We start from the raw sequence: 27,191 nt of genomic DNA on the forward strand, positions 1-27,191 counted from the left end.
TGTTCCAAATTAGATGCAGGCGAATTCACCAGGATATGAACTGTCCTGGATACCAGCCAGAGTTATTTTACTCAATTTAGATGTATAGGACTCTTGTGTTGTTCAGTCCATAATACTGGCAACACAACAATGGCTTACCAGCCCAGATCTTGAAGAAAATTTTAACCTTTTGGCTAAGACTTGGCTTTGTTTTGGGGTATTGTTGTGGGCTGACCTACAGTCCTTCTGATCAGGGTATGTCCGGAGTGAGGCTAAGCAATTGTCTGCACTCAAGTGGTGATCCCCAAGCTCAGGCTGACAAGGGTCTCCTGCAACCCATATGCTGCATTTTCCAATGCTAAAGCTAGATCTAGTGCCTGCTGAAGTCCAGTTAAGCTTCAAACTAGTAGGATTTTTTCTACTCCATAGTTACATCATTAATTCCACATATCAGTTAGTCTTGCCTTGTCTTAAACATCTTATTCAAGGGTTAAACCAATGTCACAGGCTTCTGCCAATCATCTTAATCTAGTCAAAAATCTCTATGGATTACCCTGGATCTCAAATTACTGAATAAAAGTGGTAGCGTCTCAGAATTAGAGGTAACTTAGGGTTATAATATTCCTTAACTAGGTCCATCAATTGTTGAAATGTTTTAGTATCTTGTGCCATAGGGAACATTACTCTCCTGAAAAATAAAGCTGTCACACCACAGGCTGTTAGGAGAATTACTCACTTTTCATCTGCCAAAATATTGTTTGTACAGAAAAGATAATGCATTCCTTCCACATACTATGTCCAGTCCTTGGAAGCAAGTTTAATGAGTCAAACTTCTTAAACAAATTGATATAAGAAATGCTTACCCGAATTCTGACTGCTGTAAGAGGGTTGCTTCAGGATCGTGCTTTACTCCTGTCGCCACTGAAATAACTGCCCAGAGGCTAGTATCTTGTCACAAAGTCTCACTTTTCTTTAAATATGAACAATTGATGAATTTAGTTCTGCCTCGTTCAGAGTCATTTACCAGAGTGTTAGTATCTCTGACACTCAGCCTTTGAGAGTTAGTGAGGGCTCCCTGATTGGACTAGATTAATAACTCCAATTAGTAAACTCATTTAATGACGTCCAGCTGGCTGACCTTATTGCAAGCATTACAGATGTATTGTAGTCTTAGAATGCATTGCTAAATCAGCAAACTGATATTGCTCTACTGGAGAGCAATAAACTGAAGCTGGCCCACAAGCTAGATCGTGAAGAAAGGAAACACACTGCCTCCACTGCAAATGATAGAATTCATCCTTGCACAAGTTCGAATGGAGCAGTCTCTCTCAAGACCTTGAGACTCTATAAAACTTAAAAGGCCAAAAATCATACAACCTTGTCCAAACCCGTCCGATACCGGCACCTCCACATCTTAACTTAAAAGACATCAAACAAGAGCATGTGAGCATGCCTTAGCTGAAGCAGCAGAATTGCATTATATATGGTGTGACAGGAAGAGTAAAGCATCATAGTTACACAAGGTTAACTGAACACAGGCGTAAAAAATTGTGTTATGAACCTTCATCGCTTTAGGGGTTGAAAAATTAATATTTACTCCTTTTTATCAGTTTCCCTAGTTATTCATCCTTGGGATACCTGGAATTCCAAAAGGCATTCAATAAGCTGTCACAGAAAAATATTACTGACAAAGTAAGGGCTCATGGAACTACACTGAGCTGAAAATGTGTTGCTGGAAAAGCGCAGCAGGTCAGGCAGCATCCGAGGAACAGGAGAATCGACGTTTCGGGCATAAGCCCTTCTTCAGTTCCTCATGGAACTACAGGAAACAAATTAGCGTGGATAAAAGATTGGTTAATGGACTGGGGGCAAAGACCAGCTGGACTGGGGCATTATGAAGTTGTCAGACTGTGCATTGAGATCCAGGCATAGCCTCACTAAAAGGGCTATATATTTGTATCCAAAATTTATTTATTCCTGTAGTCCAATTCCCATGCAAAACGGAAGTCTAGTAAGAGTCAGTGCTGGGGCCTCAACTGTACACAATATATGAATAACTTTGGTACATTGCTCCCCATCTCTGTTTAAGGTTGCTGACAATAAGTAGCTATGTAGAAATGTAAACCAGTCAAAAAGGGCACAGTGAGGTACACAGGTGTGTAGGCAGGTTAAGTGAGCAAGGCAATAAAAAGACAGACAAACAATAAATGTTTCAAAGTGAGAGTTTATGCAATTTGATAGGGAGATTACAAAAGCAGATCTGTTTTCAAAAAGCTGTGGAATTTTAGATACAGATGGTCAAAGAAACTCAAGTGTGGCCTCATAAGGAACACAAAATGTTAGCAGCCTGATGCAGTAATCAATCAGGAACAATGTCATGATGACTTCATTGCATGGGGATTGGAGTATAGGAACAAATATCTTGCTACAAATACATAGTGCTTTGTTAAGGCCACACATAGACCATTGGGCAGCTATGATCACCATACTCAAGGAAAGCTGCATTTGCTTTTGATGAAGTACACTGATGGCTCATCACAGTTCCATGATCACAGTAGGAATTCCTTGGGGTCACACCCTCTGCCCAATCATCTACAGTTAGTCCAATGACTTTTCCTTCAACATACTGTCAGATGTGGGGCTGTTTGCTGATGATTACACAATGTTTAGCACTGTTCATGACTAGTTGGGTACTAAGCAGCTCGTGTGTATTCCAACATCCAGGTTAGGACTAAGTGACAAATAACTTTCATTGCCATAGAAGTGCTAGGCAATGACCAGCTCCAACAAGACAGTCAAACTAATGCACCTCAATGGTGAATGGCATCACCAGTGCTGAAGCCCTTAAGTATCCTGGACATTATCACTGACTAGAAATTGAACTGGACCAACTGTAAAAATGGAGTATCTACAAGAGCAGATCACAGGTGAGGAATTCTGCAGAGAGAGACTCGCCTCCTGACACCATTTATAAGAGATACCAGTCAGGACTGTGAAGGAAAACTCTTGCTGAAAATGTGTTGCTGGAAAAGCGCAGCAGGTCAGGCAGTATCCAAGGAACAGGAGAATCAACGTTTCAGGCATAAGCCGCCTGAAACGTAGATTCTCCTGTTCCCTGGATGCTGCCTGACCTGCTGCGCTTTTCCACCAACAACTCTTACAAGGAAAACTCTTGACCTTCCAAGAGGAGTCCAGCTCTAACAATAAAGAAAACTGACACCATCCAAGATAAAGCTTGATTGGCAACCCATCCACTACCTTTAAATACGTATACCCTTAAATGGTAGTGTGCACCATCTAAACAATGCACTGCAGCAACTCAGTAAGGGTACTTCAACAGTACAATCCAAACCCACAATCTCTGCTAATTAGAAGAACAATTCCCACAGACACATGACTACTAAAGATGTTAGTTAGGTCACACAGATGGAATACCGCGCAGTTCACTTGTAGATCACTTAGTGTGGAAACAGGCCCTTCAGCCCAAGTCCACACTGACCCTCCGAAGAGCAACCACTTCACCTAACACTACAGGCAATTTAGCATGGCCAATTCACCTAACCTGCACATTTTTGGATTGTGGGAGGAAACCGGAGCACCGGAAGGAAACCCACGCAGACACAGGGAGAATGTGCAAGCTCCACACAGACTGTTGCCTGAGATGAGAATTGAACCCGGGTCTCTGGCGCTGTGAGGCAGCAGTTCTAACCACTGTGCCACCATGCCACCCACTGCTTGTCACTTTACAGAAATAATGGAAAGATTGCAGAGGAGATCCACCAGAATGTTGCTTGGACTGAAACATTAATTTCGAAAGTAGATAAAATGGCTGGGATTGGTTTTTCTGATAGGCAGTTGGGATCAGAGTGGAGCTGGAAAAGCACAGCAGGTCAGGCAGCATCCGAGGAGCAGGAAAATCGACGTTTCAGGCAAACGCCCTTCATCAGCCCTTTCCTGATGAAGGACCTTTGCCTGAAACGTTGATTTTCCTGCTCCTCGGATGCTGCCTGACCTGCTGTGCTTTTCCAGCACCACTCCGATTTAAACTCTGGTTTCCAGCATCTGCAGTCCTCACTTGTGCCTCGTTGGTTTTTTTCTTATAGGCAGACAAGACAGAGAGGGTTCCAAATTATGAAGGGCATAACTTGGGTATATTGGAAAAAACTTAGTGGAGGGATCAATAACCAGAGACCATAGATTTATGACAAAAGGCAGGAGAAGATTTAAAAAAGGAAGAGATTTTTTTAACCTGGAGGGCAGCAGGTATCTTGAACTCTCTGCCTGAAAGGATGGCAGAGATGGGACCCAGTACAACATGCAAGTTGTGTGCTACTGACCAAGTGTCAGCAAATGGGACTTGGAGTCGATAGGTGTTTAATGCCTGATGTGGACTCGAATGGGCCTAAGGCTTTCTTTCCATGCTGTAAAATTCTAGACTAATTCTTGTGCATGCCACAAACCATCCTAACTTGAAACTGCAGCGCCATGCCTTAAGTTGGTCAAAATCCTGGAACTCACTTCCAAACAGCAAGTAGGCTTCCAAACAGCAACTGGAGCTATACCTCGTTTAAGTAACTAAACTGTCTTAAGAGAGTTACCTGCAACTAAACAAACTCAAAGTAAAAGGTGAAGCAGATTTCCCCATGCATCTTGGCTTATGCTGCCCTCAAAATGAAAATTTTGAAGTTATGCTTAACTTTAGTAAAAAAACACAATGAGGTCCCAGCTGGAGTAGTGTGCCCATTCTGGTCACCATACTTTATGATGGATGCCAAAGCCTTGGCAAAGGTGCAGAGGAAATTTATTTTTAAAATAGAGAAACCATGTAATTGAGGTCATTTTTGCAAGAGCAGTCCTTTGAGGAGAGATTTGACAGGCATGTTCAAAGTTATGAAGTGGTTTAGAAGGGTTTTCAAAATGCATTTCCAGAACACGAGGATCAGTAATCAAAGGATCCCAAGCTTAAGATAATTAGCAAACAAAAACCAGAGGCTCTTTTTCTCAAAAAAAATTAGGTGTGGAGCATTAGCTCTGAAAGAGTGATGAAAACAGACTCAAACATTGTCTTTTGTAAAAGACAATGTGATAAATACTCGGGAGAATATTTTGTAGGGCTATATGAAAAATAAAGTCAGGAAATGGGATAAAATGGACAGCATTTTCAGGTGGCCAGCAGACTCAATGGACAATCCCTTAAAGTTTCAAAATCCTTTCTAAAAAGGAAGAAATCTGAGTCATCCTGATAGAAAGGCCAGTTCCTTCTGAAAAAAAATTGAGATGAGCTTATACATTCCCTCATAAATACATCAAAGGGCATTGTGGGAAACTCCCACCAGAATTTGGATATAATTTCTTTTCCTTTTATATGAAAAGTGACAAATTGATCAAATTAAAATTTTCTTGCTACCATTTTTGGCCTCTAATCTCAAGTCTGAGTCCGCAGAGGAAGCAAGTTCAAAGTAAAATTATTTGAAGATTGTATGAAAGTGTATCTTGATGAGGATGGCACTGGAAAATATTAAACCAAACAACAAGCTTTTCAATGTTATAGTAATTTGCCAAAAAAAATCAACAAGTCTTAGGCTTTTTAAACCACAGTTAATTGTTAACATTATGGTTATTTTTAAAGGAATAAAATCCACTTACTTCAGAAATAATCTTCTGTATATCCACATCATTGTGAAATGAGACAAAGCCATATCTGAACATAAAAATACACACTACATGAGAAGGAAAGGACTGGCATTGTTATTGCACTATTCACAACATCAGGACATATCACGGCCAATTAGGTATTTTGAAATGAAAACAGAAAAAATGCAGGCAATTTTCAGTACACCAGGCAGCATCTGCGGAGAGAAGGAGAGAATTAACATTTTAGGTAAATAATAGTTCGTCAGAGCTGGGGGAAAAAACATTAGATAGGTAAAGCCAGTTTTAATAAAACAGGGAAAAGGTACAGGGGATGAATAAGAGGGGAGAAAACAAGCAAAGTGACAAAGATATGCAGAGAGGCAGCATAAATGGAAATTGCACAATTACCAACAACTATCATCTGAGAAATGTTGGGGGCGGAGTGTGCTGCGACTATGACCTGAAACGGTTTAAACAGAGTAAAGTCTGGAAATAAAATGCCCAAATGAAAAGGTCAGATGAGACTATATTGATCTTCATTAGAAGTCTACGAGACAATGGGGGCCAGGGTATAGGTGAAGCAAAAAATTAAAATGACAGAAATAGCTGGAAGCTCAAATCACACTTGTAGACTGCATAGTGGTGTTCCAAAAGGCAGTAACCCAATTTGTTTAGTCTGCTCATACTGTAAGCTACACATAAAAGACCTTTATAAAGTTTGCTTCATAACGACCAAAGAACTTTCTAGCCAATTCAGCAGCTCTGAACTACAGTGATTGTTCTAATAAAGGAAAGACAGAATTCAACCTACATGCAGTGCAAATGCTTTATAATAACGACTAGTCATTTAATAGCACACAAATTAAATATCGTTTAAAAAATAAGTTTTGTCAAAGCTTTTCATCTTGCATCATCAGGACAATTCTCAAGAAATAAAGGGAGGACAACATTTATCATACAAGGAGACTGCTGATTGGTTGGCTAGTAAGCTCACTAGAAATGGCGTTGCGACAGAGAATATGCCAGTTCATGACGACTGATCGTCAATTATAGAGTCACAGAGGTGTACAGTGCAGAAACAGACCCTTTGGTCCAATTCGTCCATGTTCAGATAACCTAATTTAATCTAGTCCAATTTGCCAGCATTTGGCCCATATCCCTCTAAACCCTTCCTATTCATATACTCATCCAGATGCCTTTTAAATGGTGCAATTATACCAGCCTCTATCACTTTCTCTGGCAGCTCATTCCACACACTCACTACCCTCTGCATGAAAAAGTTGCCCTTTAGGTCCCTTTTAAACCTTTCCCCTCACCCTCAACCTCAACCTATACCCTCTCATTCTGGACTCCCCCACCCCAGGGAAAATACATTGTCTATTTATCCTAGCCATGTCCCTCATGATTTTATAAACTCTATATGGTCACCTGGCCTCCAATGTCCCGGGCAAAACAGCCGCAGCTTATTCAGTCTCTCCAGCAACTCCCTATAGTTTCTTTTCTGAAACTTTTCATCAACATTCTGCTCCCAGACTTGCTGAGTTTTCCAGCAATTTCTATTTCTGATTTCCAGCATCCATTTTTTGGGTTTTTTTTTGTTTAGTGATCTCCAAAATATTGGGAATAAAACTAAAATACTCTTGCTATTATAAATTCAAGACACACGTGTACAAAAAGCTCTTTGCTGTTGAGACTATCTTCTAAGAATAGATCTACTATGCATAGTTTAAATTTTGAAATAAGAAATGCACTGACTGTACTCAACCACACACTGTATATGCAAAAACCTTGAACATTCAATGTGATATGGTTATTAGGATTATGTAACAAATGTCGTCCAAGAATGCAAAGGGTTCTGTTGACAACCAATTCAAGATAGTCAGTCAGGCTTGTCGTACAACACTGGAAGCTGCATATTAATACATGAAGATTGCTCTTTGCAGAAATAAAGAACATATTCACTGGTCTGTTTCAATGCAACCGAATTTTTTGGTTTATTCCTTTGGCAACTGCATTAAAAAAGTCAACATGTCTGATTTAAAACGTAAGGAACATTTGTCAATTAATTGGCACATTCATTCTGGTAACATCTCTACCAAGTGTCGACTTGCCAGGTAATCATACTCATCTGCTGAAAATGTGTTGCTGGAAAAGCGCAGCAGGTCAGGCAGCATCCAAGGAGCAGGAGAATTGATGTTTCGGGCATGAGCCCTTCTTCAGAAATCATACTCATCTCACAGCCTTAATGCTGTTTTCCCTTTACTTGGGCATTGTCATCAAGGCAATTTGGAAGCAAAGTCAAAAAGCTTCAAGAAAATGCATCTTTTTTTTAGCAATGTGATAAAAATTAGATGGTGAATATCGATTGAGGGATAAATATTTGCTAGCACTCCTTCGGTATTACACTGGTCTGTCAACTTGCACTCTTATGGTGAATTGTCTGCAATATGAATTAAACATATAACCTCCACTCAGAGGAACATAGAACATAGAACATAGAAGAATACAGCGCAGTACAGGCCCTTCGGCCCTCGATGTTGCGCCGATCAAAGCCCACCTAACCTACACTAACCCACTATCCTCCATATACCTATCCAATGCCCGCTTAAATACCCATAAAGAGGGAGAGTCCACCACTGCTACTGGCAGGGCATTCCATGAACTTACGACTCGCTGAGTGAAGAACCTACCCCTAACATCTGTCCTATATCTACCCCCCCTTAATTTAAAGCTATGCCCCCTTGTGCTACCAACTAAGCCATTGCTGATATTATATAATATAGTGAGCTGAAAGGAGTAGATCTGAACTGTGTTTGGAGGCAGTAAGGCTGGAGATTTAAAAAAAAACTTCCTGTGCTTGCAAGTGACAGGGAGGGAATATTGGAAATAATCGAGGAAAGAACTGGAATGTCACAGAGGGTTTAGTCCTTTCAGAATGGTCGAGGAAAAGGGCAGGTTAAGTCTTTGTTGGTGGTTTCATGCAGAGGTTGTCAGAAAATAATCAAATGAACAAGGAAGCTCAGAATATGGAGAACGAGGACATAGGAGAGTCACTTACAGTTCTTGGAGAGAGTGGACTGATTGTGAGAAGTGGCAAGTGGACGCCCCCACCCCACATCCAACCAAGGGGAAAAATCCTCTTTATCAAATGGGCCAATGGGCTGAGAAGTGGCAGGTGGAGTTTAATTCAGATAAATACGAGGTGCTGCATTTTGGAAAAGCAAATCTTAGCAGGACTTATACACAATCGTAATGTCCTAGGGAGTGTTGCTGAACAAAAGAGACCTTGGAGTGCAGGTTCACAGCTCCTTGAAAGTGGAGTCGCAGGTAGATAGGATAGTGAAGGTGGCATTTGGTATGCTTTCTTTTATAGGTCAGAGTATTGAGTAAAGGTGTTGGGAGGTTGTACAGGACATTGGTTAGGCCACTGTTGGAATATTGCGTGCAATTCAGGTCTCCTTCCTATCGGAAAGATGTTGTGAAAGTTGAAAGGGTTCAGAAAAGATTTACAAGGATGTTGCCAGGGTTGGAGGATTTGAGCTTTAGGGAGAGGTTGAACAGGTTGGGGCTGATTTCCCTGGAGCGTCAGAGGCTGAGGGGTGACCTTATAGAGGTTTACAAAATTATGAGGGGCATGGATAGGATAGATAGGCAAAGTCTTTTCCCTGGGGTGGGGCAGTCCAGAACTAGAGGGCATAGGTTTAGGGTGAGAGGGGAAAGATATAAAAGAGACCTAAGGGGCAACTTTTTCACAGAAGGTGGTACAGGTATGGAATGACCTGCCAGGGGATGTGGTGGAGGCTGGTACAACTGCAACATTTAAGAGGGATTTGGATGGGTATATGAATAGGAAGGGTTTGGAGGGATATGGGCCGGATGCTGGCAGGTGGGACTAGATTGGGTTGGGATATCTGGTCAGCATGGACGAGTTGGACCGAAGGATCTGTTTCAATTCTGTACATCTCTATGACTCTAAAAGGAACATATCTGAACCACAATTCGTAAATTGACATTGTCAGTACAGACCTGGCAGAGAAACCAGGCAAATGAAATACAGTATAATCCAGATAGCTGCAGAAGTCAACAAGTTTAAGGCAAGCAATGATCAAAAGGCTCAGCCTTCCATTTGTAAGCACAGAAGTCAAGGAAACAGTGTTAGATATGGATTCTACAGCCTTGTGTGGAGCCTCGATTGTGTGGAGTTTACACGTTCTCACAGTGTCGGTGTGGGCTTCCTCTGGGTTCTCCAGTTTCCTCCCACAGTCCAAAGATGTGCAGGTCAGGTGAACTGGCCATGACAAATTGCCCATAGTGATAGGTGCATTAGTAGGGAATAGGGGAGTGTGTCTGGGTGGGTTACACTTCGGAGGGTCGGTGTGAACTTGTTGGGCCAAAGGACCTGTTTCCGCACTGTAGGGAATCTAATCTAATCTAATCTAATCATATCATGAGCTAAAACATTAAAACTGGATCAAAAATAATTACTTTTTTCCACTTTGGGCAAGAGCAAGGTGGGATACACATACAATTAACCCAAGTGCAAAAATGGGAACACGGCTGGAAGAAAAAATATTTAATGCAAAGTTAGGAACCACACAAGGTCCTGAAATAGCACTTAATTTGAAGTAAAGATGGTCTTCAGTAAGGAAACTTCAGCCACTACTGGGGTGTGGTGATGGATGAGACTTAGGAGGTTTTCAATTAAGGAAGTAGTGAAGATGTTCCAAGGATGTCATAGTGGATAGGTGTAAAGGCTGGTCTTTGGAGTAAAACGGGGCAAAAAGTCCCCATTACATACCCTGGACTAAAACCCTTTGAACTTGGGAAGGAGTTCATGGAATTCACATTTGAACTAAGATTCATTGAGCTCTCTGGCTGACACAGACTAGGCAATATGCAAGCTGTCTGGCACAAGAGTTTAGCTAAAGTTAAAGGAAGACCCCCACAAATACCTCAGCTAAAGGCAACGAACACCAGCCTGCAGAACAAACAACAGACATTCTGGAGCCTTCAAAATTACAAAGCCATTCAAGTTTTGATCAGTTTGCTCAGACAGAGATACTCAACATTCCACACCATTGTACTACATGCAAACATATCTGCCTTGAATTTGAAGGTCTTCACACTACCAGTAAAATTTTATCCTACATCCATCCAAGACAAATACTGAACATTCATAACTATTGGAAACCCATTCACTTTAAATCAGAGAAGCATTCATATCTCAATCTAATAATCAGGAGGCTTGTTCAGGCCCAAGAAGAGGAACAGCAGCTCAGTAATTGAATCCAGATTTGATGGGAGATGAGGGGAACCAACATTCAGCATAGCTGGGGAGCTTCAATTCACAGAGTCGAGAGAATCAGCCACAGCCAGTCACAGTGAATCACAGACCAAGCATCACAGATTCGGGAAAAGAGAGTAAACAATCTTCTCATCCATGAACCTCTGCATTTCAACGAGAGGCAACCAGAGAGCAGAGGAATGACTGAAGCAGCACCAGCAACATCCACCACCGTCCAAGGCAACAGAAGCCACTTCAGGGGTCAGCATAAGGTCAGAGACCCTCTGTCCCAACTCAGATAGGGTAGGAAGGGTGGGCTTTGGGACCAATGGTGCAGGGCACCCCTGGGGAAGGGATGCAGGATAGGACTGTAGGATTAGTGTTTTCTCTTTCTCCTCCTTTTCCCATCACCCAGAAATTAAAAGCTCTAATTTTAAACCTACAGTACCAAGTCAGGGCTGAGGGGGATAAATGGGGTGCTAGTTAGCCGTCATAAGTCTTACTTCACTTGATCCGTAATACTGAAATATTCATTATTTTCAGTTATTGTACATACTTTCAATTGGGCTTGTTTTAATAAAATCAGAATTTCCTTCGCCTCTGAAGCATCTGCCTCCTGTATTTTTCACCATACCACATCTCACTACATAAGCCAACTGTCAGAACCAAGGAACTGCTGCACAATAAACCAACCAGCACTCGGAGTTTGTGAAATGGCGATTGTCTGATAGATGAACATATTAAAGTGGCAGAGGATGTCAGCAGAAATCCAATTGTCGAATGGAAGTCAAAATAGTTGAGATAGGGATACGTCAGTTTTCTTGGATAAGAACAAGCTGGTACAAATCAGTGCACTCTGGAAACCCCAATCTTGGAGCTTGAGGAGCAGCAGCAAGCAGGCTGGGCTGGGGAACAGACAGACACAGACAGTCTCCAGAACAGGAGATGAATGAAGAGTTCACAAAAAAAATTGGAGTCAAAGAAATGATGGCATGGTATTAAGTGGAGGAGTCATGGTCCAAAATATTGCAAGAGTGGAATTAAGCCTTTCAGAGAAATTGGGGATTTGGTAAACAATGGCGCTGCTCTCGACAACAAGTCAAATGGTGACAGGGATGGACCTAATAAAACAGTGTTACAAGTTCAGAGAGATGTACATTTCACAGGGGACCACTGAAGTGGAACTAGCTGATGAGAATTACCGATAGCATAATAAAAATATCCAAAAGGTAGGAGGCCAAACAAAGGGGTCTGGGTGGACTGGGAATTCTGAAGACAAGAGAGAAAAGCAATCCTGAGGCCACTGCCCTACTCACCTCTGCACTCAATGGACCATTGCCAACACCATACAAATCAGCCTTTTGCTTTTCAGGCTTCTGAAAAGACAGATTCTCCTACAAGACTGTGGTTCACTCCTCCATCAACATCTTTGCATGCAAGTGTTGGATATAAAGCACTTGCCCTTTTAATCACCTGCCTTCTCATATCCCGGTGCCCAAACACTGAGTTCAACAAGTAAATATTGCAGTTTAGTACACATATTAATTTGTCCAAAACATACACACTCCTTTGCAATCGGGACTAAGCACTACACAAACTGGGTAAATGGTTCACAATCTGGATTTTCCTGAGCTTCTAATACTGTCAATTTAAACTTCAACCTACCCAGGTCCTAGACTCCGGTCCCTGACTTGCAACAATTTTCCAACAAAGCTCAACAGAAGCAATGTTAATAGTATCTCATATTCCAAATGAGCAACTTTATTGCTTCCAGTCTTCTGACATCACTAATTTCAAATTGTAACTTAACTACTTTTTGGGATGGCAGCTGTTGGTGATTTCCGTTTTTCTAACTACTTCACAAAATACATTTGTTTTATTACGTCTTTTACTGTGCACCAGCATCTTTGATCTTAATCAGTCCTGCTTTTGACCCATTTACAGACGTTGCACATACGCCCATCCCCAATTTTCCACTGCTTTCCTTGCCTCTGTACTTAATACATATTAGAAATTAACTATCTAGTTCTAATAGAAAGTCAAATACTGTCAGATCATATCCAGGATTTTTTTAATCACTTATCTTTAATGGAATTGGGGACAAAAATTGGAAACATTAAACATCATGGTTTAATCAAAAGGTAAATAACTGTCATGATCATCATGGGTGCCAGAATCAAAGTTGGATTAAAATTTACTAAATGGTTAAATAGCGTGCTCAGGGCAAATAAGTTAAATTGGCGATCTTAGTGTCCAACAAGTACTTGAGATTATGAGGAAGGCTGAAACCAAACTGAGAACCTCAGGAAAAATGTCTAATAAGAAACAAATGGACCAACATCCTTACATAAAAATGACAGCACTGCAAACCAGTCTGGGCGACAGAAAACAAACTTTCTACTAGATATAAATGATTAGGATTTAACTTTGGAGATATAGTCAGTAAATTTGCAGATGACACCAAAAAAATTGGTGGTACAGTGGACATTGAAGGCTAAGATTACAAACAGATCTTGATCAATTGGGTCAACGGGCTGAGGAGTGATAGATGTAGTTTAATTTGGATAAATGCAAAATATTGCATTTTAATAAAGCAAGCAAAGGTAGAACTTATACAATTAATGGTAGGGCTGTCAGACAGACCCAAGGATTCAGATTAGATTAGATTAGATTATTTACAGTGTGGAAACAGGCCCTTCGGCCCAACAAGTCCACACTGACCCTCTGAAGAGCAACCCACCCAGACCCATTCCCCTACGTTTAACCCTTCACCTAACACTACAGGCAATTTAGCAGTGCCAAATCACCTAGCCTACACATTTTTTTGGACTGTGGGAGGAAACCAGAGCACCCAGAGGAAACCCATGCAGACACGGAGAATGTGCAGGTATGATTCAGGTATGTAATTTGCTGAACTTTGTGTTACATGTAGATGGGGTGGTTAAGGCTGCATTTCGTACGCTTGCCTTTGTTGTTCAGACCTTTGAGTATTGGAGTTTGGACATCAAGGCAAGGTTGTAAAGGATGTTAGTTCTGGAGCACCGTGTACAGATCTGATTGCCCTATAGGAAGGATATTATTAAATTGGAAAAGGTTCAGAAAACAGTCCAAGATGTTAGGTTTGAGTTATAAAGGTGAGCTGGATAGGCTGTGACTTGTTCACTAAAGCATACGAGGTTGAGGACTGACCTTATAGAAGTTTATAAAATCATGAGAAGCATAGAGAAGGTGAATAGCAAGACTTTTCCCTTGGGTGGGAGCAGTTCAAAACTAGGGAGCATATTTTTAAAGAGAGGCAAAAACATTTTTAAAAAAAGGACGGGCTGCAACTTTGCTTTTTTAAAAACACAGCATGGTTCATATGTGGAATGAACTGCCAGAGAAAGTGGTGGATACAAGTACAGTTAAAATATTTAAAAGACATTTAAATAAGTACATCAAGAAGGAAGGTTTGGAATGGCATGGGCCAAATGCAGGCAAGTGGGACTAGTTTAGTTTAGGAACATGGTTGGCATGGACTACTTAGATCAAAGGGTTTGTTCTATGACTGTACTTTTTAAAATGATTTTTGACGGTTCTTGTTTAATTAAACAAAGTATCCACTATGTAACAGAGATAAACAGACCCAATAATATGGCCGTAACACTTGGCTCCTCTATAAGCCCTGAAGGCTCCATAAATTTGAACAAATTGGCAGTGCAATTCATTTTAGAAATGAATATGAGGGGGAGACAGAAATCATGCATTTTTGGAAAGGGCTTGACAATGCAGATGTAGAGGTTGTTTCTCCTTATGAGACAGAGTTTAGGACCAGGGGCATAATCTCAGTAAGGGATCACCCATTTAAAATAAATTCTTCCTCAACTCTTCTCTCAGAGGGTAGTAAATCTATGAAATTCTTTTCTGCAGAAAACTATTAAGGTTGGACTGCTTAGGATATTCCAGGCTATAAACATATTTTGAATCAATAAGGTATAAAGGGGTTTGGGGGAAAGGCAGGAAAGTGGAATTGAGGCAAGACATGGAGTCAAGATGGCAGCCTTGCGAACCTGCAGGAAACTGGGGATTCAGAGTAAAACTGAGAGAAGCAAGGGGAGTATGATCAGCAAACAAACTGCAAGTGACCAGTACATGCAGTGATACTATCGACGTGCAAAAATGAATAATGTGAAAGGGGTCAAAGATAAGTCCACAGGATATCTTGACGATGGTAAATAGGAACAAGAAACATTTCCTGGAGATATGCTGAGAATATTCACTTAGTTGGGGCTGAAATCATTCGGATAAATCCAGACAGATATGGAAAAGCGTTGGAAAACATCAGGCTGGACAGTGATAACAAATGTGCCTAAAAATTAAGAAGGGTTAAGGGTAAGGTGCTCAAATGAGCACCAGCAAACCATCTATACTCTGCAATCAGGAAAACGGCATCTGGTGAAGTATCGTGGTATCTGTGAGCTTTTGAGAACAGGAAATAGCAAGAACTTTTTTTTAATCACTGTTTTAAGATCACAGCATATAGACTTATTTGAAAGAAATCAGTAAAAATCACAACACCACGTTATAGTCCAACAGGTTTATTTGGAAGCACTAGCTTTGAGTGCTGCTCCTTCATGTGGTGTTTGTGGAGCATAACATCATAAGACACAATTTATAGCAAAAGGTTACAGTGTCATGCAACTGAAATGATGTATTGAACAAACCTGGATTGTTGTTAAGTCTTTCATCTTTTAGAATAAGTTGCAGGCTTATTCCAGAACTTCTTTCAAGTCACCTCCCAGAGATAATTTAATGTTCTATTACGAAAGGTGACATCTCAGCTCAGACAATGCACTAAAGGTGTGAAGTCAGTCTGTCTGTATCCCAATCTTGAGTCAGACTGATTTTATTTCCAAAGTGGAATTTATAAAATATTACATGGATTAACTGTCTGCAGATTGCACATTTGTGGAGCAAAACAGGATGTATCGGCAAGTATAAATTCACCCAGAGACTTGTATGTGTATGTGCCCGCGTGTGAGAGCGCACAAGAGTGTAAATGAGTAGGTGTGTGTGGGCGTGATGGAGTATAAGCCTGTCAGAGGGTGTGCGCATGGGCGATAGTGCGGGAGTTGCATATGCATGTATGAGAGGGGGTCTGCGTGAGCGTGTAATGTAGTGGGGTCACCTGTAGTGTGACATGAACCCAAGGTCCAGGTTGAGACCATTCTCATGGGTACCGAACTTGGCTATCAGGCCCTGCACAGCCTTTTTGCATTGTTGCCTATCCTAAAGTCCACTTTGGAGGATGGTCACCCAAAGATCCGTGGCCAAATGTCCCTGACCATTGAAATGTTCCACGACTGGGAAGGAACATCCCTGTTTGGTGATTGTTGTGTGGTGTCCATTCATCCATTGCCGTAGCATCTGCTTGGTCTCGCCAATGAACCCTGTCTCAGGGCATCCTTGCCTGCAGCGTATGAGATAGGCAACGTTGGCTGAGTCACAAGAGTATCTGCCATGTACACTGTGGGTGGTGTCCATGTCGACACACTGACACGTCTTGCAGTGGTTGCCATAACAGGGTCATACAGTGCTGTGGTCAATGCTGTCCTGACGGCTGGGCAGTTTGCTGTGAACAATCGTCTGTTTAAGGTTTGATGGTTGTTTAAAGGAAGATCTTGGTGAGATGCTCATCCTCGTCAATATTATGTTGCAGGCTGCAAAGAACACTGTTTTGCTCCCAGGAAGTACTGGATAAGTAAGAGTACCCCCATCTGTTGCAATCCATGTCTGTCTCCTGAGGAGGTCAATTTCTTGCTGAGGCATGTCAGAACTGGCAATCGATAAGTTGAGCATCGTACCTTGTTCTTACGAGTGTATCCTTCAGCACCATCAGGTGTCCGTCACATTCTTCCCTATCTGAACAGATCCTCTGCATGCATAGGGCTTGTCCGTAGGGGATGGCTGTTTTAGTATGTTTAGGGTGGAAGCTAGACAAGTGTATCAATGGGAGGCTATCCATGGGCTTGCGGTAGGGTGAGGTACTGGTGTGCCCATCCTTGATGGAGATGCACGTGTCCAAGAACAAGACAGATACTAAAGGGTAGTCCATGGTAAGTCTAATGATGGGATGAAACTCGTTGATATCACTGCATAGTTGTTCCAGTGACTCCTCTTCAGAGTCCAGAGTCATCCCATCAGACTTACCAAGAATAACCTCACAATGCCACTCTTCTCTAGCTTCTACCCCCAAACATATTAAAACAGTCATCCCCTACAGACACACCCTACATGCACACAGGATCTGTTTGGATGAAGAGGACTGTGATGGACACGTGATAGTGCTCAAGCCTGCCCTCATAAGAGGGGGATATGTAGCTCAACTCATCAAGAAACTGTAATGACCTCCTCAGGAGACAGACAGGCCGGCTGCAACAAGACAGGGTACCCTTTGTTGTCCAGTACTTCCTGGGAGCCAAAAAACTATGCCATGCTCCTCGCAGCCTGCAACACGTTATCAAGGAGGATAAGCACCTCGCCAAGACCTTCCCTATACCTCCACTTCGCCTTTTAAAGCAACTGCCAAACCTTAAATGGATGATTGTTCGCAGCAAACTGCCCAGCCTTCAGCAATCCTGTCACGTCAACCATTGCAAGATGTGTCAGGGTCAACACTGATACCACCATTACTGTTCAGACACCACCCACCATATATACACCAGGTACTCATTTGACTCTGTCAACACTGCTTATCTCATACGCTGATTGCAAGGATGCCAAGGCATGGTACATTGGTAAGATCAGGTAGACGCTACAACAACAGATGAATGGACACTGCAACCACCATCAGATGGGTGTTCCTTTCCAGTTAGGGAACATTTCAGCAGTGAGGGATATCTGGCCTCAGATCTTCAGGTGACCATCCTCCAAGAACAACTTTGGGACAGGTAACAACTCAGTGGTTGAGCACAGGCTGATAGCCATATTTGGTACCCATGAAGATGGCCTCAAACAAGACCTTGGGTTCATGTCCCACTACAGGTGACCCCACTCACACAAGCACATGTTCTTACATACTCTCACACTCATGCAGACCCTCTCTCATGCAACCGCCACACTTGTACCCATGCCCTCTGACAGGCTTAGACTCCCATCACACCCACAATTTACCAAGCCTTCAAACATGCAAACACACACACACACACTTTCTCTTGCTCATGCACACAGAAGTCTATAGGGTGAATATGTTTGCAGACACATTCTATTTTCCTCAAAAAAAAAACCAGAATCTGCAGGCAGTCAATAAATGTAATATTTTGTAAATTCCACTTTGGTAATAGAACCAGTCTGACTCAAGATTGGGATGCAGACAGAATGTGACCTCACACCTTCAATGCATCGTTTGAGCAGAGATGTCACTTTTTGTTATAAAACCTTAAATTCTCAAGAAAGTGACTTGAAAGTAGTTTGGGATTTAAATATTTAAGAACCAAAACCTGCAACCCATACTAAAACATGACGGACTTAACAACAATCCAGGTTTGTTCGGTACAGAGGATCCTCGATTATCCAAACAAGATGGGCAGGCACTATTTTGCTCAGATAATTGATTATTTGGTCAATTGATTCAATGCCTCTCTTCTGGAGCTCAGAGTTTTCTGCAGTTTCCTTTTTCCTCGCTCTGCTCGCCTTGCTTCCGCTGTCTCAGGGTTATTTTCTGAGCAGACAATCTTGTGTGTAAGGGACCTGCAGCATTGCTGAAGCCCCCCACCCCCAAAATCAGGTCAATGGGATTGACACAATGAGCACTTGCCACGTCTGCTCCCCGTTCAGCAATCTAGGCAGCAGCACACCGTGCGCGAACTCACCCCACCCTCCCTCTCAAGGTAGGGGGTCACGTCATTTGGAAACGATGCCTGGGCTCCCATCAATGTCCAGAACTGTTCTCAGCAGCACTTGAGTAAGCAGAGTTCATTTTTAGTCATTGCAATCAAAATGCAAAATTGCAAAAACAAATACATTAAGGACAAAAAGGTAACTAGGGAAGAATAGGGCCCCTCAAAGATCAGCAAGGTGGCCTTTGTGTGGAGCTGCAGAAGATGGGGCAGATACTAAGTGAGTATTTTGCATCAGTATTTATTGTGGAAAAGGATATGGAAGATATGGATTGTAGGGAAAGAGATGGTGACATCTTGCAAAATGTCCATATTACACAAGAGGAAATGCTGGATGTCTTGAAACCCATGAAGGTGGATAAATCCCCAGGACCCGATCAGGTGTACCCTAGAACTCTGTAGGAAGCTAGAGAAGTGATTGCTGGGCCTCTTGCTGAGATATCTGTATTATTGATAGTCACAAGTGAGGTGCCAGAAGACTGGAGGTTGGCTAATGTGGTACCACTGTTTAAGAAGGGTGGCAAGGACAAGCCAGGGAACAATAGACCAGTGAGCCTGACGTCAGTGATGGGCAAGTTGTTGGAGGGAATCCTGAGGGTCATGAGGTACATGCATTTGGAAAGACAAGGACTGATTAGGGACAGTCAATATGGCTTTGTGCATGGGAAATTATGTCTCACAAACTTGATTGTTACTTCCTCAAAACAAAACTCAGAAGATTGATCAGGGCAGAGCAGTAGATATGATCTATATGGACTTCAGTAAGATGTTCGACAAGGTTCCCCATGGGAGACTGATTAGCAAGGTTAGATCTCACGGAATACAGGGAGAACTAGCCATTTGGATACAGAACTGGCTCAAAGGTAGAAGACAGGGTGGTGGTGGTGGAGGGTTGTTTTTCAGACTGGAGGCCTGTGACCATTGGAGTGCCACAAGGATCGGTGCTGGGTCCTCTACGTTTTGTCATTTACATAAATGATTTGGATGTGAGCATAAGAGGTACAAAGAGTAAGTGTAATGTAAAATTTCTTAATTTTCCATTTACTGTGAAATTTGAAAGAGAATGCTTTTCTAAAATTTAATGCTGTGCTGAGCTTTGTAAACAATACATTGTTGAGGTTTGCAGCCAGCTTGTCTCAGTTTGAATTTTGTAAACATTCAACTCTATCTTGCGACAGTCGAACTCAGCAAAAGCTGAGACACAGTTATATCCAAGACCAGGGGATGAGAGAACAACTTGAGTTTTCCCAGTCTTTGCCCTTGAGAGCATGATAAGAAACAGTATAAAGCAAGTATCTGAACTATGCTCAGGTACGCCTTACGTTGAGGCATCTAGCTGAATGCACTGGGTCAATTCTGCAGAATTTAAATAAAGCTCCTTTCTTTGTTCTTGCTAACAGTTGAGTCAAGTAGATTTAACTTCCACGACAGTAAGTTTGCAGATGACACCAAAATTGGAGGTGTAGGGGATAGCGAAGAGGTTTACCTCAGATTACAACAGGATCTTGGCCAGATGGGCAAATGGGCTGAGACGTGGCAGATGGAGTTTAATTCAGATAAATGCGAGGTGCTGCATTTTGGGAAAGCAAATCTTAGCAGGACTTATACACTTAATGGTAAGGTGCTAGGGAGTGTTGCTGAACAAAGAGACCTTGGAGTGCAGATTCATAGCTCCTTGACAGTGGAGTCACAGGTAGGTAGGATAGTGAAGGCAGCATTTGATATACTTGCCTTGACTGGTCAGAGGTATTGAGTACAGGAGTTGGGAGGTCATGTTGCGGCTGTACAGGACATTGGTAAGGCCACTGGTGGAATATTGCGTGCAACTCTGGTCTCCTTCCTATCGGAAAGATGTTGTGAAACTTGAAAAGTTTCAGAAAAGATTTCCAAGGATGTTGCCAGAGTTGGAGGATTTGAGCTACAGGGACAGACTGAGCAGGCTGGGGCTGTTTTCCCTGGAGCATCAGAGGCTGAGGGGTGACCTTATAGAGGTTTACAAAATTATGAGGGGCATAGATAGGTAAATAGGCAAAGTCTTTTCCCTGGGGTCAGGGAGTCCAGAACTAGAGGGCATAGGTTTAGGGTGAGAGGGGAAAGATATAAAAGAGATCTACAGGGCAACCTTTTCACAAAGAGGGTGGTACGTGTATGGAATGAGCTGCCAGAGGAAGTGGTAGAGGCTGGTACAATTGCAACATTTTAGTAGTTTTTGGATGGACATATGAATAGGAAGGGTTTGGAGGGATATGGGCCGGGTGCTGGCAGGTGGGACTAGATTGGGTTGGGATATCTGGTCAGCATGGACGGGTTGGACCGAAGGGTGTTTCCATGCTGTATATCTCTACGTCTTTTAGAGTCACAGAGTCGTAATCAGTGTTGAAATACCTCTTTGATGTAATGTTTCTATTGAGATCTTCTTCAGAGAATCCAAAATTCGGATAATTGATATTCTGATAATCGAAATTCCTCTGTATATCATTTCAGTTGCATGACACTAATCTTTTGCTATAAATTGTGTCTTATGATCTTATGCTCCACAACCACCTCATGAAGGAGCACCGTTCCAAAAGACAATACTTCCAAATAAATCTGTTGGACTATAATCTGGTGTTGTGTGATTTTTAACTGTCCAACACCAGTTCCTCCTCATCTTGAAAGAAATCAGCAGCAATGGTTTGGAATGATTTGATGGCATGAAATTTAGAAATTTAACTTTCTTGACCACTGACAAAGCTGACTTTGACTGCTGAACATGAAGGTATGAACCAAGGAGATAACATCACGTCACAATCATTGCTTTATTTGGAAAGCACAGGTAATTACTGCTTGCTCAGTTAGGGAGCTTTAACTGAGTCAAGAGGCCCTACATCTGAAAACGTTTTCCGGGTCATTCCTTCTCAAATTCTTTCCACCTCTCGGAATGCAAGAGAAATTCTCATCTTTAGATTTTATTGCTGCAGAATAAAACTGCAGCTAGTAAAAAAGTAAGTTGAAGACAAAAGTAAAATGTTAGAGCTAATACCAGAATAGGAAAGCAAAGGGAATCTAGAACGCATTATTATTCAAACCTTGATGAAGGGAATAATTCAACACATTTGAGAAATTAACTTAACAGCCAAAAACAGTACTTTCAGTAAACCTCTCACGTGAAAATTGAGTAAACCATACAGTCCATCGAGCCTCGTCTCGCATCCAAAACAGTCACAGCTGATATTCAGGTTCAATTTCTTTCCCATCTGCTCCCCTTATCTGCCAGTTCTCAAAACTTCTCCTTTTCCACAACATTCTGACCAACAGTTAATTCTCATATCTGCTTAATGTTATGTTAACTGGTATGGAGCTAGAGGGCACTACATTTGAGAAAACGGATCCAAAGCGAAGAAGCAGAGTCCTTGAATATCGTGAAAGACAAATTGATTATATTCTTAAACATGCAGTTGAAAGATTATCAGGGGTAAGCAAGGACTCTTAGATGAAGTGATAGTGTCCCTACCGGAGTTGGAAAGCACAAGCTCAAGTCCTACCTGCTCCAGAAATCAACACTTCTGAACAGATTGATTAAAAGTATCTATCGGGCTAAATTAGATTGCGGATTAGACATATAATCAGATCAACCACAATCTTACCAAGTGGCAGAGAATGTTCAAAAGGGCTTAACGGCACACCTGATTCATATATATAAATATATATTAAAAAATTCAAATCCTAACTGCCCAATCTCCCGTGGCAGAACATTATTCAATGGTGCTTCCTACAGGGTTCATAACAAATGAAATCTCCCCACCCTCTTCCCCCAGAGACTTCTAACTCTGGTCCTATATTTTCATAACATCCAGTCAAGGTTACAGATATAGAGGAACAAGGCATGTAGTTTATTTTATTCATTCAGGAGATAAAAGGGGATCACTAGCTAGGCCAGCATTTACAGCACGCCCTCTAACTATCCGGAGGCAAGTTAGTCAACCACATCATTGTGGATCTGGAATCATATGTAGGCCATACCAGCTAAGGATGGCAGTTTCTTTCCCTAAGTGATATTTATGAACTATACGCTTTTCTGACAATGAATTCATGGTCATCGTTAGACAATTAATTCCAGATTTTTAGTGAATTCAAAATCCACCATTTGCCATGGCAGGAGTCAAACCTGGGTTCCCCTTGACATTGCCTGGGTCTCTAGATTAACTGTCCAGTGATAATGTTGCTAGGCCATTAGCTACATTCAGCTCAAACCATGGGAAACTATTAAAATTAATCCTCTAAGTATAAAGTGAACATAGCAGATTCTATGAACATGCCCATCACTTTTTCCCTCAACAGCATCTTAATCTGATGAAGTCCAAAAACCTGGCAAATAACTACTTTTGCCAAACTATTCACAAAATTAAATTTCAAACTAAAGGACTAAAACAAAACTTCATGAGCAAGAATACATTTGATTAGTTAATGAATATCTTACCCTCTGGAAACACCACCTCCATCGCTAATTATTTTAACTTGTTTCACAGCACCATACCTAGTGAAGAAACCTCGCATCTCATCTTCACCCATCTGTAATAGAATAAAATATAGTTTATTCCATCTGAAGACTCTATGAATTCTTGGTGAAAAAAAAAGAACAGCATAAATATTTGTGCTTTACTAAAAAACAAAATTAAATAACCTCATTGTTAAACTTTGGGGTCTGCAATACTTTCAAGGCCAAGAAAGAAAACTGAACATTGCAGGATGACGTCTTCAGGTCCTGGATACTATTGCACCCAAACAGGCAGTCAAGTAGAGAATCTACTTAGCTTTCAGTTGTAAAAACTGCATAGACCAATATGCCTTAAGTTTCCACATTTTCAAAATACCATGCTTCAGCATGCCATAATTTATTTTTTCTGTCCCACCCAAAGCAGAATTCCAATTTTTGGGGTAATAGAATTTCTGTATAGTATCTTGAATGTTGCTAATCACAGATTTTATGGTCAAAATTGGAATTCTCAAGAGGCATGTGTTAGGAAACAGTATGCTCAATAAAGGATAGCAATCTATGGTATGGAGAGAAAGCTAGACTTTTATTCAAACAAGGAAGTTTCTGCACCCCTTTTTACAAAAGCAATTCCAGGTATACTACCCTATAATGTAGTAAGGCAAAGATGACACTGGTCTCCTGCCTGATCCTCACAGTGATCTTTAATTCTTTCCAAAAGTACTAATAGGATTCTCCATGCAATCAAGACAACTTAGAACTTAGCAATTAATCCAGTAATTATTTTCCATGTAGCAGAGAGGGAGGTAGGATAAGTAGGCAAGATATTTTTCGAAATCTATGCAGCAGTAACCAAGATGAACAATTCCAAAAATTAGAACAAGAGAGAAAGAGCAGAGGTTGTTGTTTTTCTGAAAAGCAGAGCAAGGCAGTAGCTTCCTAAAGAGAACAGTAGACCTATCCAAGTGGGTAGATGTAGAATAACATTAACGTCTCTGTTGTGAAAGCAATAAGTCATTCAATTATTCGAATAAGCACTTCAGGCAATGACCCTTTTTCTGGGATGTTGATTGTGTTGATCTTTTCTCCTCTCCTTCCAGGTCTCCTGCAGTATTTGTTTAGCCATCTCCCCAACATTGATGGGTGCTGGCAGGTGGTACTAGACTGGGTTGGGATATCTGGTCGGCATAGACGGGTTAGACCTAAGGGTGTGTTTCCATGCTGTACATCTCTGACTCTATGACTCATTAGAGAATTATATACTTCCTTAGCCGAAGAAATCCAAACTGTATAAAATTGTCTAAATGTTACTTCTAACAAATTTGACTCAATATATTTGAGTAATGACTAGGTGCATAGACAAGAATCGTGCAGTTGGTGTCATCTACGTAGACTTCAATAAGCTCTCACACTTCAAACTGGTTAAGAAACAAACAGCCCATGAGATCCAGGGCAATTCTGCATCCAAAATTGGCTTAGTGACAGGAAGCAGAGGATGATGGTTAAAAGGTTGCTTTGTGACTGGTAACCAATGTTCAATGTCAAACCATAGGATTTAGTGCTAGGGCCTTTGCATTTTGATGTACACTTTAATAATCTCGAGATGAATGCAGAAGGTACGATCACCAAATTGACAGAATACAAAAACTGATGGTGCAGTACATAGTAAGGAAGCAAGCCTTAGACAACAGTATGATACAAATGGGCCAGGCAGTTGGTATGAACAACAACAAATTGAAATTTAATCTTGAAAAATCAGAGATGATGCATTTTAAGTAAGAACATAAGATCGAGGAGCAGGAGTTGGCCTTCTGACCCTTCAAGCCTGTTCCACCATTCAATAAGATCATGGCTGAAATTTGAGGCCTCAGCCCCACTTACCTATACTCTCACCATAACCCTTACTTCCTTCATTGTTCAAAAAAAAATCTCTTAGCTTTAAAGCCATTCACTGATGCAGCATTAACTACTTCGAGGATTTCCACAGATTCACAACCCTTTGGGTGAATAAGTTCCTTCTCAATTCAGTCCCAAATCTGTTCCTCCTAATTTTTAGGCTATGCTCTCGTTCTAATTTCACCTGCCAGTAAGGAAACATCCTCTCTAAATCTATCTTATCCATTCCCTTCATAAATTTTATGTGTTTCTGTTTCTATAAGAATCCCCCCTCTCATTCTTCTAAATTCCAATGAATATAATCCCAGTCTACTCATCATAACAGGCCAACCCCCTCAACTCTGGAATCAACCTAGTGAACCTCCTCTGCACCTACTCTATGCCAGTACATCCTTTCTGAAGTAAGGCACACAGTACTTCAGGTGTGACCTCACCAGCCCCCTATACAGGTGTAACATAACCTCCTTGCTTTTAAACTCAACCCCCCTCACAATGATGGGTAAAATTCCACTTGCCTTCTTAATGCCCTGTTGTACCTGCAGACCAACCTTGTGATTCATGCACAAGGGCACCTAGTTGCTCTACTTTGCAGCATGCTGCAACTTTTTAACCATTCAAGCAATAGCCCTTTTTACTGTTACTCCTACCAAAATGAATGACTTCACAGTTATTAACATTGCATTCCATCTGCCAGACCTTTGCCCACTCAAAGTATCTATGTTCCTCTGCAAAGTTTCACAGTCCTCAGTACACTTCACTCTGCCATTCATCTTATTGTCATCTGCAAACTTTGATACACTACATATGGTCCCCAACTCCAAATCATCTACGTAAATTGTGAATAATTGTGGTCCCAACACTGATCCCTGTGGCACTCCACTTGTTACTGACTGCCAGCCCAAACAGCATCATTTATCCCCACTCTTTGCTTTCTGTCAGTCAACCAATTCTTGATCCATGCTAATACTTTACCCATAATGCCATGCATCTTGTGTAGCACCCTGAAGACCTTTTCAAATCTAGGTACACATCTACTGGGTCCCTGCTGTTCACTATGCTCATAATTTCATAGAATGCCAAAAGATTAGTTTTGCATAATCTGCCCTTCATGAACCCATGCTGCACATGCCCAACAAGACAATTTCTATCTAGATGCCTTGCCATTTCTTCTTTGATAATAGAATCAAGCATCTTCCCTACTATAGAAGCTAAGCTAACCAGTCAATAATTCTCCATTTTTTGTCCACTGTGGCATCACATCTGCTGTTTTCCAATCTGCTGGAACTGCTCAGAGTCCAGCAACGTTTGGAAAATTACAAAATTCACTAGCTATTGCACTTGCTATTTCTCCTGCCAAGTCTTTAGTAGCCTGCGATGCATTTAGTCAGGGCCAGTAGACTTGCCTATCCTTTGCTCCATTAGCTTGCCCAATACTACTACTTCCGTGATAATGACAGTTTCCAGGTCCTCACCTACCTTAATCTCTTTGTCAATTACTGTCATGTTATTTGTGTCCTCCACTGTGAAGACCAACAAAATACATATTCAATGCCTCAGCTACTTCATAGTCAGAGATGTACAGCATGGAAACAGACCCTTCGGTCCAACCCGTCCATGCCAACCATTTATCCCAACCCAATCTAGTCCAGCCTGCCATCACCTGGCCCATATCCCTCCAAATCCTTCCTATTCATAAACCCATCCAGATGCCTTTTAAATATTGCAATTGTACTAGCCTCCACCACTTCCTATCACTGGGCAAGACTAGCATTCGGTGTCCGTCCCTAATTGCCCCTTGAGTGCCCAGCTCAGGACATTTCAGAGGGCCATTAGGACTCAGCCCTATCGCGGTGGGGTCTGGAGTCACGTGTAAGCACAGCCCAGGTAAGGCTGGCAGATGTCCAACCCCATTGAGAGAGCCTGCAATGGATTTCTTTTTTTTTAAAAACAAGAATCGATGACAGTTGTCACGGCCACCATTACTGAGATTAGCTTTCAACCCCAGATTCTATTCAATTAATTTAAAATTCCATCCAGTCCAGTGGTG

General features: G+C 41.6%; 1 protein-coding gene across 2 annotated transcripts in view; it reads right to left on the reverse strand.

Moving 5' to 3' along the window:
* The window catches only part of dazl (deleted in azoospermia-like), a 172,142-nt gene that overhangs the window by 105,809 nt on the left and 39,142 nt on the right, over positions 1-27,191 (reverse strand). For both annotated transcript variants that reach the window (XM_072574963.1, XM_072574962.1), the window contains exons 3-4: positions 23,234-23,325; positions 5,626-5,680 (exon numbers count right to left, since the gene is read on the reverse strand). In XM_072574963.1, the coding sequence (XP_072431064.1) occupies positions 5,626-5,680; positions 23,234-23,325 (147 nt within the window). The remainder of the gene's footprint in view (positions 1-5,625; positions 5,681-23,233; positions 23,326-27,191) is intronic.

The sequence above is a fragment of the Chiloscyllium punctatum genome, chromosome 8 (genome assembly GCF_047496795.1).
Source record: "Chiloscyllium punctatum isolate Juve2018m chromosome 8, sChiPun1.3, whole genome shotgun sequence".
NCBI lineage: Eukaryota > Metazoa > Chordata > Chondrichthyes > Orectolobiformes > Hemiscylliidae > Chiloscyllium > Chiloscyllium punctatum.